At 36.7% G+C, this 14,655-nt stretch overlaps 1 protein-coding gene across 1 annotated transcript in view; it reads left to right on the top strand.

Moving 5' to 3' along the window:
* Nucleotides 1-12,165, top strand: part of LOC113227544 (histidine decarboxylase-like) — a 52,191-nt gene extending 40,026 nt beyond the window's left edge. The window contains exons 8-15 of the mRNA XM_026460484.1: nucleotides 1,608-1,706; nucleotides 2,599-2,677; nucleotides 3,004-3,168; nucleotides 3,452-3,559; nucleotides 4,227-4,397; nucleotides 5,272-5,412; nucleotides 9,441-9,482; nucleotides 9,958-12,165. Of these exons, the coding sequence (XP_026316269.1) occupies nucleotides 1,608-1,706; nucleotides 2,599-2,677; nucleotides 3,004-3,168; nucleotides 3,452-3,559; nucleotides 4,227-4,397; nucleotides 5,272-5,412; nucleotides 9,441-9,475 (798 nt within the window). The 3' untranslated portion in view covers nucleotides 9,476-9,482; nucleotides 9,958-12,165. The remainder of the gene's footprint in view (nucleotides 1-1,607; nucleotides 1,707-2,598; nucleotides 2,678-3,003; nucleotides 3,169-3,451; nucleotides 3,560-4,226; nucleotides 4,398-5,271; nucleotides 5,413-9,440; nucleotides 9,483-9,957) is intronic.
* Nucleotides 12,166-14,655: the final 2,490 nt, after the last annotated feature.

The raw sequence follows: 14,655 nt of genomic DNA, 5'->3' as shown, positions 1-14,655 counted from the left end.
CGTCTATTGCTCAATGTAGTTGTTTTCAAATAGATTGGCTCCCAAAATTCGAATACGAGAAACAAAGTACGTACCAAAGACGACCGCACATATGAAGACAATTCAAAAATAAATGGTCATAATGGAGAAAAGTTACAAAATGAAGAAATAATAACAAATGGAAAAGGATCAATTTCAAATGGAGGAGAAATAACAGGGAATGGAGGATGCAAAATTCAAAATGGCGGATATGAAATACCAAATGAAGATGGCGATTTGTATGGCGATGAAATAAATGAACTATATGGTGATAATGCGAAATCGAATCAGCATGGGTATGATAAGACGTCTCATGGATGTGTAACGCAGATACAATTGGAGAATCCTGATAAGAAGGAAGCTTTAGTATGTGACCTTTCTTTGTGGTGGTGGGAGTGGAACTAAATGGTGGTGGAATCCGTAATACTAACAAAGCTTATTGGGATAATCTTTTTTATTTGCACGTGTCGCGAACTTATCTTCTTAAAATTTTTAAGAATTATTAACATATTACTCAATTTTAAATTTGGCGAACTTACTGCGGTCGAGTTGAGAACGTCATAAAGGAAGTCCTGTGAGTTGATGAGCAGAAGAACGCGTGCCTGGATCATAGAATTCTACATTCTACGATCCAGTCACACGTTCTGCACCACAGGCTGTGGTGCAACAAAGCGTGGTCCATCACAAACGTGTTCTCAGGGCGATTGCTGTCGGAATACTGCGGCTATCGTCTTTTAAACGCATGAAAATATACCGTGTGAACTAAAGCGGGGCCGCTTTGTATCCGTTTATAATCGAATAAGGATTACCCTTCCAAACCGGGACGCGGTTAAGCTCACATTACTACTTGGCGGCAGAATATGTAAGGTGCAGTACTTCCCTCGACGAACTCTTTCACATACTTTTCTATTAACAACTTTTCTCATCTTCAGTTCCTTAAAAATCTGGTTGATGGCATTAATCCATTTAATTAAATTCTCCATCGCAGTACTATACACGAAACAACCGTTCTCCTAGCGAGGACGAAGAGTAAGTTTTCTGCTATAGCATGCTCTTCTGGCGTAAGTGTCCAGTAGTGTCTTGAGCCGAGGTCTATGCCCCCCCCCACCCACCTGAGCGCCCTCAGTACTGCTACTTAATTTTTTATTCGAGTTATGCGCCATCAGCTTGCTCTTTTGTGCGGATGCGCAGTCAAATCCATCAGCGGGTAATTGCAAAATGCCCGTTACAGAAAAAATAATGTAATTTAAACATCGGTACAATCAATTTGTTTCTAGAAGTCGACTCCTGGTGGGAACGACAGCTTGCACCTTGGCTTACTTAAACTTTTGGTATTATACCTGTAGTAGGTACTGTCGGTTACACTGGCTCTGTGTTAACTCTTTGAAACAAATCTTGAAGCAACAACGAACTTGAACTTGACTGAATTTAGTCACATCATCTTTTGCACTACTTATATTCTGAGCTATACTTACATTGTTTACATATATCACTACTTCAATAACAGGTTTTCTAAAGTCGCAAACAACTGCATGATATTAAAATATACCAAAAATGAATTTCATGTACTATCTAAATTTATTCCACAGCACTGGCAAATACCTCTAAGCCGTCGCTTGAGGTCCTTGAAGCTTTGGTTTGTGTTGAGGACATATGGCGTTGCTGGTCTTCAAAAACATATTCGTGAGGTTAGTGTTTTTTTCGTACTACAACAGTATTCCAGTGTATACAAAAGTCACTAGTATAATTTTAACAGTAATCTTTTAGAATTTGGTTCGAGTAGATCAGTATTTAGAGACAAAGTGATGTTTGTTATAAGTGATCTCTACGCCTCTCGTAGAAGATGGCACCGATAAAAGAAGTCTAGAACCAATGCAGTCGCAGTGGGTGGGGAATATTGCTCCTAGAACAGATAACCGTTGGGCTCAAAGAGCGTACCATATGAGGCAGCGTGGGCAGACCACTCTTAAGGTGGGCGATGACCTAGTGAAGATTGCGGGAATCTACTGTACGCAAGCAACACAACACCAGTCGTTGTGGCGTTCTTTGGGGGAGACCTATGTTCAGCAGGCAGTGAACGTCTTTCGGCTTAAATTATGACTATGATGATGAAGTCTGCCATCGAAAATTACTATTCTAGTTCTGAGTATTATACGTCTTCCTTATCCTTGACCGTGGCCAGTGAAATTTGCCATCGAAAATTACCGTTGTGCCGATCTTTGTGGGAGGTCTATGACCAGTGAACTTTTTTCGGCTGGAATGATGATGACGTAAGGTGCATACAAAATTTTTCTGACTTGCCCCTTTTAGAGCTACTCTAGGTTAAATACCTCCGTAGCCGAATGGTTGGACCATACTGGTCCTGCGATGCGAACGTCTCAGGTTCGATTCCCTAGCTGGGACAAATAATGGCCTACATTTATTTCTCTCGTGAGTTTGGGTGTCATTCGTGGTTGTCTATGTTGCATCCATGGCACCCGCTATACAGGGTTTCCCTAGTGCGGGGCTATGAGTGTGTACGTTATTAAATTATTATTAAATAATCTCAACTTGTAACTTTTGAAACATATTTTCTTTCAGAGCGTACGTCTCGCTCAGAAATTTGAAGCTCTCGTGTTAGCTGATCCAAGATTTGAAATTCCTCAGCCGAGGAATTTGGGTAGGTAAAAATGAAACTATTATTTCCTGATTTAAAATAGCGCTTACGGCTCTTTACACGTCTGAAGGTCACGGTTCAGTGGGATTTGTAAAGCCTGAAACGTTAGTTTAAAGAATATTTTTTTTATTTAGTTTATTTTTTGTGTGTACATAATTCTCGTTGAAACTATTGACTCTAAATTTTGAATTATTGTTACTTCATTGAACTCAAACAATTTTTTTAAATAAATTGTCAATTGATATTTGTTAGTAAAATTTGATTGTTGGCAGTTATAATTTCGGCTTTATATTGTTATTGTTCTCATATAATAATACCGATGTTCCCAGGTCTCGTTGCTTTCCGACTTAAGGGCGACAATACGTTGACTGAGCGTCTGCTCAAACGCCTCAATGGGCGCGGCAATTTGCATGCCGTCCCTGCTTGCTTTAAAGGCATTTACGTCATCAGATTCACGGTTACCTCTGAAAGGACTACTAATCAGGATATTTTGGGTATGTTTCTTTCATGATCGTATTTTGTTGTTATGTGGGTGTTCAATGTTTTCTACAGCAAGTTCATCTCATCCCTGTTTTTAGCCTTCCCCGATATCAGACGCTTTAACCATAGTAGAATAACTATGTTTTAATTTTCTATGAGTGCCAGTTATCAGTAAATCTACTGTTTTAGGTCGACATCAACTGTTCTATTGATAGTTAACGAGAATTTACTGTTTTTAAGTTTATTGTGTTATAGTCATATTCGAAAACTATATTGCAAAATATGTATTGGATTCAGATGACTGGAACGAGATAAAGACAGTAGCCAAAGAGATTCTGGTTGATATCTTCGGCTCTGAGAATGGCAACATTGCTGTGCCGAAACGTCCCAGGATTTCTTTGAGAGGTAATGTATTTATTGCTGAGGTTTTTTTATGAAATACCTTCATTAGTTTTGTTATGATTATTAATACAAAGATCGAACACAAACGAAAATTCCTTCGAACCGACAGAACTTGAACCATGCTGCCCGTAGCGTCACTCTGCTAACTGAGCTACAGGTTGAGGTCGACGAAATTCTTCTATGTGTCTGTTCTTTCTGCTTTGTATTTGGTTTTTTTTTTAATGTCACGATGTTTTATTACCACGATATTAAATTTCTTTTTGTGAAATTTTGAATGATTAAGATTGAGAAAATTATGATGATTAAGGTGACATCTCTAGTCAGCGACGGTAGCTGTAAAGGTACCTACCTTTCTGAGTAAAAGAAATTTCTCACAGAAAAAAACACGATACACAAGACAACACAAGATCTGCAACGAGCACATAGAAAAATTCGGAAGATCCGCTAGTTTGTTCCGTGGCTTAGTTGGCATAGCACCTGCCACGGTTTGCTAGAAGACATCGGTTCGAATTAGCCGGATCCAAGGAATTTCTTCTAAGTGTTCGATCTTTGTTATGAATAACAGTGTTTATTGATTTAGAGACCGCCATATTTTCATTCTACAATTTCTTTTGTACTTTCTTCTAAGACTTTGGTTTTTTATTAAGAAGAACTTTAAAACAAATTCCAGAAACACGCGAACTGAACGCAACATTTGGAACAAGTCTCCTCTTGGCCAACAGCCCGATGAGTCCCAAAATCGTGAACGGCACCCATGTGGCCATCTGTGACTACGAGAAAGTGTTAAGCTCCTGCGCTCAGACTTTTGCGCAGCTGAAGATGGAGCCGAAAGATAGCCCTGGTAAGTGACTGGAAAGGATAAATACTGACACCAAATTCCTGCTTATAGATCTATAGTAGTCACAATGTAAGAGGCCCAATTAGACAGCCAAGGAAGACAATAGTATGTAACTTTGAATGCAATCAACGAAACAGTAAACAAACAATTATTAGCTTATGGGGCTTAAACATATATTCCAAGTATTATTTTCGCACGTATCCCAACATCAAATGCTGTTTTGAGTTAGTCCGAAACGTCTTATAAACAGTTACGTTCTCAATCTAATTTTTTAAAATAATAGTGCCGTAACCAATTAATCGCCGAATATCACCGAGAAATTACCATTACCATTTTCAGTCATATTACCAATGTTAATATTGATTTTGATAGAGATTTAACATTAGTAATAAATTAAAAATTGAAAGATTGAAATAATTATATGCATACAGGTGATACTAGCAGAACTGATGATTTTGGCTCATCTTCCGATGAAAGTGAATAAAAATTTAAACTATGAAGTCTTTTTTTCTATTGCTTCAGAATTTTGTTATTTAACTACTGGTAGTCCTCGTGAACTCTGTTAATAAATGTAACTACACTATAACAACAACTTAATTATTGAAAAATTCTTATTATTTATATTAAACTCTACATTGCTTAAAAAATGTTAATTGTTCTAGAACTGAAAACTTAGAACCCGAAAAATATTATAAATGGTCATAAAATTTCGAATCGATTTCTCGTGAGAACCGTTTAATACGGTTACCGGTATATTTAGTTCACATCCCTATTTACGTTGCGACGAAGAATGTCAAACGGTGCATTTTATATTGTGACGACTATAGGAAAAGTCTAACTCAGGTTGCTGAGTAATTGCATCCAAAAATTAACCTAGAAATGCGCCGTCGCATCCGGGGAATCAAAATGGTGGGCAAGAAATTCTCTTTGGACTCGTGCATGGATATGGTGCAGGGTTTGATGGTGGAGCAGTCATTGCCACAGTGCAGTGAGGATGACCGTGAAGATGCTTCTAATGGTGAGGGTTTGGTGAAGGTATTTGTGAGGAGGAAATCCTTTGATGGTTATGACGTGACACAATAAACCGGATTTTAAAAAAAACGATGAAGGGATTCTAAGTGTTTGTGAAATTGGTATTAAAAGTTAGGGAAGTTCTAAAAATCTAAAATATGTATGTAAAAAAATATATATCGCATCTAAAAATACATTTGCTAGAGCTCCTTGTGAAAGAGTTTGTCCAAATTACTGCCACCTTACCTATTTCTGCCGCCAAGCAGTAATGTCAGCATTATTTTGTTTCGATTTTGAAGGGTAAGGGTGGTGATGAAATTACAGGCACATGGGACTTCCGTGGGTGTACCCCTCAGATCTTTGCGATGTAAGACCCTGAGTGGCACTGAACTGTTATGGACAGGAGTGTAACTTACCATCAGGCGCACGAGCTTCTGTTCGTCCCGCCACATGATATAATAAAAAAATACATAGATAGTTTGACGCTCTAGATAGCCCAACGGTTTGCATATGGGCGCTGGATGCGGTGATCCCTGTAGGACCAATTTTGGAAATGAACTTTTCAACATTAGAAACTTTTGAGATGTGGTGCTGGAGGAGGATGAAGGGCATAAGTTGGATAGAAAAGGAAACTAATGAGGAAGTATTGAGAATGGTAAACGAGAAAAGAATGCTCCTGATTACTATAGGGTATAGACAAGGAGGTCAAGGAACTGGCTTATAAGAGAGATGACTGGAAGATGCTCCACTGACAAGAGTATAACTTTTAAGTTTGATGATGATTGTATCGATAGCATACACTGTAATGCTTGCCATTCTGATGATGATTTGCCAATCGGAGGCGTAACGTACTCGCCGATTGTTACCTTAGGTGCGCCTGACGTACAGGAAGGGAATGAGGCGTCGTCCTAATTGAACGCGATTACGCGACCATCGCAAGCTTGCGCGTGTTTTGCTCGTGCGAACCTGCGATCAAACATACAGATCTCGAATATGTGTCCTAATTGCCTTTTTTAAAGTCTTCTTGATGAGTAATGAGGGTTCTTGGTAATGAGGGTTCTTAAAGGGTTCTTAAGTGATAGTAGATTTTAAGACCTTATAAGTGCATTTTTAAAAATAATATTAAGTGACGTGACGAATAAGTCGTGCGACTGATGGTAAGCTACACGTCTATCCATAACAGTTGCAGTGCCACTCAGAGCTTTAAATCACAAAGATCTGAGGGGCACTGCCACTGCGCCCGCCACCCTGAGACATAAGTTGACAAGCCTACTGTGCCTGTAATTTCACAAGCACCCTTCAAAAACGGAACGCAGTAATGCTGATATTACGGCAAAAATAGGTAAGGTGGCAATACTACCCTGGATGAACATTTTCACAACAAATTTTTACAAACGACTACAAATTTGCATACAATACTTTTTCTATGAGTAAATAGAAACACAACCAACATTTAATTATATATTTTGTTAACAATCCATGACAACAAACCAACGATATCTATGTGCTAGCGTATTATATGCGGCGCTACACACGCAGTGTTTCACTGATGTGCGGTGAATACGCTGCATACCATTTAGTTGGTTGTCAAACATTAAAGATGGCGGACACAGATGCGGTCCTCTTTGAAAATTAATTTACATCGGTGTGTCGTTCACATTTCGCTATTTGACTAATTGTATAAACATACATTTGAAGTTTTAAATTATTATAGGTCACATCGCGTGGAAATAATGTCTGAAACCTAACGCGCGATTGCGCGATGATTACGCATTTGCGTTCAATTATATACGTCTTTCGGGGAGACTCCTTTCGTGCAAGAAAAAGGGTTCATTTGTAAATGAAACTATTTTCTTATATTTATTTTTTCAAACAAACCAATGTTTCAGGCTCTTTACAGCCTAATGTATTTAATGTCTGAGACTATTTATCTTTCCAGCAAATGCTGATAAAATTAAGACATTTAAATTTGGCAGACAAGTCTATTGGTCACGCCGGACACATATACATGTATTTCAATTCACACAGAAAGGGAGAAACTCGAGTTTTGTAAACCATTGAGAAGTACAAAATCAGTTTCTCGAGTTTTGGCTTCTTGACAATCTATACATTTAAATAATCTCAGTACAGAGTACTATAAAACCGACCTCAAAAGTACGTGGAATTACATACTTTACATAGACCACTATGGAGGTACCCTATTTCCAACAAAAAAAGAATCATGAAAATTGGTTCACAAATACTGGAGTTATCGCGTAACGTACATACAAAAAAAAACATACATTCGAATTGAGAACCTTCTCCTTTTTTTGAAGTCTTTAAAAAAGGAAGAAGTTTATCGAATGTCACAATGTTTTACTACTATGATATTCAATTATTTTTCTTTTAAATGACTCCACTAGATTTAACAAAGATGGAACACTTGGAAAATTCATTCGATCCGGCTGGATGCACCGCCAATTAAGCCACGGGACAAACCAGTAGACCTTATGAATTTTTCTACGCGCTTCTTGCAGTTCTTTGTTTTTGATCATCTGTGACAGTCACCGAAACAATGAATTTAATGCAAACCATATTTCCCGATCGCATAATTTCACGAAATTCAGCCGTTATGTGTTTTATGGGGTTATGTTAAGGACAGAGTCTTTAAGGAGCCAATCGAATCGATTGCAGCCTTAAAACTGAAAATTCGTGAAGTGATTAACGAAATAGACCCACCGTTTTGTCAAAAAGTGATTAAAAACTTTGATGAAAGAATCGACATCTGCAACTGTGGTCGTGGTTGACATTTATCAGATATCATTTTTCATTCATAATTGCCAAACCTTACTTTTTTTTAATACAATAAAAATTTGAATCATTGTCACCTAAATTTCTTGTTTTATTTTGATTTACAAACAAAGTTGATAAACGGTATATTAAAGTATATATTTTTCATGACATTAAGTGACGGGGCGAACAAATCGTGCGCTGGTGGTGAGCGACATGCCTACTCATAATAATTGCAGTGCCACTTAGAGCTTTAAATCGCAAAGATTTGAAGGGCATTAACCGCTCACGCGATACATGCAGCCGTAGCCGCATACCACACCTAGAGGTGCCGGTGATGATTTTATACCGATTTATTGGACATCGAAGTTATAACAGGTAAAAGAACTAACATTAATTGCTATTTCGGTAACTACTCTAGCAAACCATAAAGTTTCTAATGCCTGGGTATGTCATTTAAAAAAAATAAACAACTTCAAAAATACGTCACGACAATCGTGTGTGTTATTGTTTGGGCTGGTGATTTCGGTGTTTATTTATGGAAAACATACCGTAAGTAGCGTTTTTTAAGTTTACACTGAATATAAATGTTTATAAACTATACTTTAAGGTTTCATTCCTATATACTTTAAGGAGTAATTTCATGGTAAACGTTAGAACCACTCAAACGGAATATTATCATATTTATCCAAGTACACCAAAAATTTCATTAGTGCTTTATAAGTGCAGGATTTGCGGTGCATTTTATTTGAGATGTTTTTGTTGGTAGTACGGAGGGTATTTATTTAGCAATGCAGAATAATAATTTTTATTTATAAAAACTTGTATTTAAACTGAATGCTTTTCTAATTTGCGAAACCAAATAGCCGCCATTTTGCGGTAGGAGGAGCGCATCGCGTGAGCGGTTAATTATTACTGTGCCCGCCACCCCGAGACATAGAGACAAGCCATATGTGCCAGTAATTTCACCAGCACCCTTACCCATCAACATACAGTAATGCTCACATTACCACTTGGCGGCAAAAATAGGTAAGGTGGCAGGACTTCCCTGGACAAACTCTTTTACAAGAAATTCTACTGCTAATAGTGATTGATAAAAACTTTTGTAGGGTTGGCATCATTTCTTGAACGTCACGTCAATGGATTTCCATCTCACATTTACGTAAATGCTACAAAAATGCTCAAAGATTTTATCAACTGTAAGAAAGTGCAATCTAGTAAATATTTTTAATTAAAATATTTAATTATCGATTGATTACGTTTTAGGACAAAATACAGACGGTGTGGAGACATCCGCCTAAATATGAGGTAAAACATTCATAAAGTTTTAGGTGGCGGGGTTTAACACGTAGGAAAATTTAATATAGACATTATAACACTCTACTAATTCATTAACAATCATTCATAACAATATCACCAATTTATTTAAAAATTACTAAAATTATAAGCACCGAACTAATAACAGTCAATTCAAGAAGTCGTTATGATAATTTTCTTGATAAATAACTTGAACTTTAGAAATATTTTTACAAGTTTATTGACCTTTCAATTATTAAAGAACGTAAAACAAAGTGGTATTCAGTTAGTTTAACACATATATTCATACCAACATTAAATAGTTATCACTAATAATTTCTGGATTCTTACTACGGTATATCTTTTTTTATTTTCACTATATTTCGGAGTATGCACGTTCAGACAAATTGCCAACACTGTACGAATCTTCATCAAAAGAAATGTCAAACACCATTCTTTTTTTTTTACAAAGTCAATTAAACTTTAGGATCCAGTCCAGGCGAACGTTCATCTCTCACCTCATCACCAGTAACATCCACCAGCACCATAAAGCAAGACAACTTCGACTCCAATCAATTACAAGTACCACCAGCGCCATCTAGGCAATATCGCTCGAAATCAGTTGACGTTTCGCTCACTGGCTTGAAACTAGACGATGCCAAGATTACAATTGACATGAAAAGTAACGAAATTACAATAACACCAACAACTTCGAAAACTATTTCTGCCGATATTGAAAAAAAGGTAAATTTCAGTAACATTGAAGAGAAGCTAAACATTGGCGATAAAATTACAGAAGCTTTTGAAAATTTTCAAGATGGGCTGCAAATGTTAAGCGATTATCGCCAGAACGAGGAAAAGGTTGCTGCTACAGACGAAAGCAATGCTAAATTAACCATTAGAGGGCCTGGTAGCTATATTAAGAAGTTAATCCAGCAGTTTAGCGAAGCTCCTTTTGAATCAGAAGATTCGAAACCGGAATCTGATAGGGGGATCTCGACTCAAGCTATTAAAGACAGGGCTGATGCGATCTGTAAAAAGTGCTTGCATTACAAAGGTAAGATTTCAAAGTAAATGTATTACTGTGTGACCGTGTAAGTTAACTTGCGCCTTAGCTGTGCCACTGCGAGGGTTCATAATACGTTAGAGCACAATTATTGTATGCTCACACCCCAAGATTGTTTGAAAATAATATATATAGGTTTCAGTAGTTTTTTTATGACGCCAATTTATGGGACGAACAAGTCGTGCTTCCGGTGGTAAGCGACACGCCTACCCGTAACAGTTACACTTGCAAACACCTGAGAGGTACTGCCACTGTGCCCGTCACCCTGAGATATGAAGTTGACAAGTCCCAGTTGCCTGTTATTTCACCAGTACCCTTTCGTTTCAAAGACGGAACGCAGAAATGCTCATATTACTGTTTGGCGGCAGAAATAAGTAAGATGGCAGTACTTCCCTGGACGAATTCCTTCACAAGTTTACTACTGGCATTATAAAAGGCTTTGATGCCCCGAATGTTTGTAATTACTAGTGGCATACAATGATTTTAATCACACTTGCTTGGAAGTTGAAGAAAAAAGGAAACGTAGACTTAATAACGTTGTTAGTTCATTAATGTAATATTTACAAATTTTGAAGTATCTCACAAATAAATCTTATTTAAAGAATAAAAATTTATTACCCACTAAAACATTTTCTTTTACCTTTACCTATGAATAACAAGTAACATGTTTTACTATATGTTTGTGTTTATAAGCATCTTCTAAAAATTATAAATGAAATAAACCGACGGTATTTATATTAGTATTAATAAATTGAACTAAATAGTCATGGTATTTTGAAGCCGCGGCGAAAATTTCGAGGTCTACTCCGAAGCTTCCGCGCTCTCAGCACAATTTTACATCCTGCAAACACGCCTACTTTGCCGGATGGAACGCTGAGGGTTGGCATGTGCGTGTTTTAAAAGTAAAGTAGAACTAAATCAGGACCATGCTCATGTTTCGCCCATTCATAGAAATGATTCAATTGTACATTCGTTATTCATCAGATAAAAATAAAACATCTAAAAATAAAGTATCACGTAAATATCTTGCAGTGAAATACTTGTAAATCTTTATTAAATAACTATTATTGTTAATAAATGAATATTTTATGGTAATAATAACATTTTTTTTTCATTTTGTGACACCCCTTGCATATCTGCATTCGACAGCGCAAGTCAAAGGCGTTGCGCTATTGTGGAGAAGATATTGTAATACTGTGCTCTGAGCGGGCGGCAGAGTAGTAATAAAACAAAAACCCACTACCGCCATGGGGATGTATGATAACAATACCACTTACTTTTATTGCTCGTCATACTAGGTACTACTTACGGGTAAGTGTGATGGAAAAGAATATTACTCATTTAGTAGCCGCTTCTTTCTGAGTCTTGTTTGTCCTTGAGCGACATTGCTTTCACCCCTCGCCGCGCTTCCACTTAAGGCGCGCTCTAGCTTATACGGTCAGACTTAGTACGATGGGATATCTGAAATGTGTGTCTTGGCAATAACATATTGGAACTGTAGTGTATAGGTAAAATTTAAAAAAAATTGGCATTTAGAATATATTAATAATGGCTTAAATACTTATTAAAATTTTTAACTTATTTTGATAAAAAATAAGAATATTACCAATACTATTTGGTACAGACAAGAGCAAGTATAACACTTAAGAGTCTATACGAGTACAACCTCAAATGGCTTTGGTTGACTCCGCATAACAGTGAAAGTGTGAAGTGAGTGAAGTGAGTTGTGTATCACTCACTATGGAAAAATTATATAGTAAAATTGAGTGAGTAAAAACACGATTTCTAAAAAAATTCATGATAGAAAAAAAACACAAACTTACCTCAAAATTTTGCAAGAAAACCGCAGACTTCAATAGGTACTTTACATATACCAATGATATTTTTTTAATATCAACTCATTGACTTACAAATAAATGGACGACGGGTCTAATACAAAAACCATGAAAAAAATGTCCCAAGTCAACCTATTTAAACGTAGTGACATGTAAAGGAATATGAAAAAGCTAAAACGTTGAATTTAAATTGTAATGTCATCGCAGTACTGTCTAATTTTACTTGCTTCGCTGTCAGTCGAACAAACGAAGACTAAAGCGTGAATGACGCTCTGTATACGATTTTAACGCCCTATAATTTCGGACACTTTTTAGCGCGGACCCGACGTCCATATAATTGTGTATCAACTGAACTAAATAGAACACGTACGTTACACGATATACATTTTTCAAAAATTTCGTATGAAAAAAGAAAAAAATTCTGAAATAAAACCAGTGTCCTTGCCGACCCAAGTGAAATGAACCGTATTAGTACGGGATAAAATTGAATTAGCGCTGAGGTAATATCGACCTTTAAGATTTTACGCCACTTTCAATAAGAAAAGTCTAAACTTCAGTGTGTCAGGCTTAATGTGCTCTAGACTGTACAACATGTCCTAATTTATGTATAAAAAAAGTTACAATATTGGTAATATAGTAGTAAAACATTAAATAGAAATCATTATTACAATTAATACAGCGACATCTCACGTCTCTCTCTGGTGACTGCAAAGGTTGAGTGAGAAGCTTCATAGATCTCTCACAGATGTCGCCTACCGTAAAAGCTGAAAAAACGCTATACAAAAGATCCGTAACAAGCACTTACGACCGCTTTCTATATTTAATCTCAATCCATAATTTACTATCTGAGCTTGAACCAATCCAAATCCTATTTTTACTATTTCAATAACCGATCGATGGATCGTTATTCCGATATTTTGTTTCAATCCATCTGTGGGAGGGCTTTTTGCTTGACATTTGTATGGCAGTGACAGTTGTGCGCTTTCAATATCCGATTCATAGGTTTAACATAGATCAATGGTTTGACAAATCGAATTTTGAACGTGTTCGATCTATGGTAGCGATCCTCCAATTTTGACCGATTGTACCATGTAATCGTGTGAAAATGGAAGTTATTTTTAACTGATAGCGAATGTGATCTTGAACAATTTGCTCAGTTATCGGACTGGGATAACAAAGACTGTGACTAAGAGCAACTTGTGTCCTCAAGAACGTTTAGGCGTGTAAACTTCGTGACAAGTTTAACTGACGCTGAATTTACATTCAAATTTTAGGCTGAACAAAACTTCAGTTGAATTTGTTTTAAATGTAACAATGTCGTTTATGAAAGTCAAATCAAAATGGTATTTTTATAATTTAGATTATTTATCACGTCACGAGTACGAACAAACATCAACAAAACATAAATTGACACTACCATGTCGCCGCCGCCGCGCGTCGTCCCTTTATTTTTTCCATCCTATATGGCCGTCCCGCTCGTTTGACAATTGACATTCCGTTCTGTTCCTCGAAACACTGAATGACGGTTTAAATATTTTATACTTGAAAGTTTGCAATTAATTTATATTTATGACAAAAGCAATCACGTGTATAAATAAATTAATCTTAGAAACGTAACCATCATTTTATTCACTGATTTATGTAATGAACTTTTACTCTGATTGCGTGGAACTAAACGTCATAGGGGGAGTACGTTTACTACAGATCCTTTTTTTTAAGGGCGCTAGAGCCGAGATAGACATATTGAAATACAGATCCGGCAGCGATCGATGAATCAAATTCAGTATCAAATATGGAAGTCTTCCGACTCGATCCGTAGGTCAGTTGGAGAGAGGTTGTCCTAGATTAGCATTACAGATTGAAGGAATTTTTCCTTGTGTACGATCTTTATGTTAATAATTATAGAATACATGATGAAGATCGAATATATGAATGCTGAAAAAGTAGCCACTAGAATTAAAATTTAACAATTGAAAAAACTCTCATAGATTTCTCACAGACGGCGCTACTTTCGTCTCATGTTCGAACTTTGCATTAACAATAATTGTAAGAGTGGAGTAATTTCACAAAAAATAATTGAATATCATGACAGTATAACATCGTGATGTTTAGTAAACTTAATGTTACAAACAGAGATGGGCAGGGCAGTTAACTGGGTTTTTACCCAAATTGCCGGCCGGGTTATAACCCATGTCTACCCAAAATTATGGGCTGAAGCACTTTTGACTTATCTACTTTAATATACCTAGTGCATTATAAACTTAATTGGTGATGGATTATAAAA

The sequence above is a fragment of the Hyposmocoma kahamanoa genome, unplaced genomic scaffold (assembly GCF_003589595.1).
Source record: "Hyposmocoma kahamanoa isolate Upper Pololo Valley unplaced genomic scaffold, ASM358959v1 211, whole genome shotgun sequence".
NCBI classification, from domain to species: Eukaryota; Metazoa; Arthropoda; class Insecta; order Lepidoptera; family Cosmopterigidae; genus Hyposmocoma; species Hyposmocoma kahamanoa.
The sequence above is the reverse complement of the archived record's forward strand: the minus strand, read 5'-3'. Positions and strand labels throughout refer to the sequence as shown.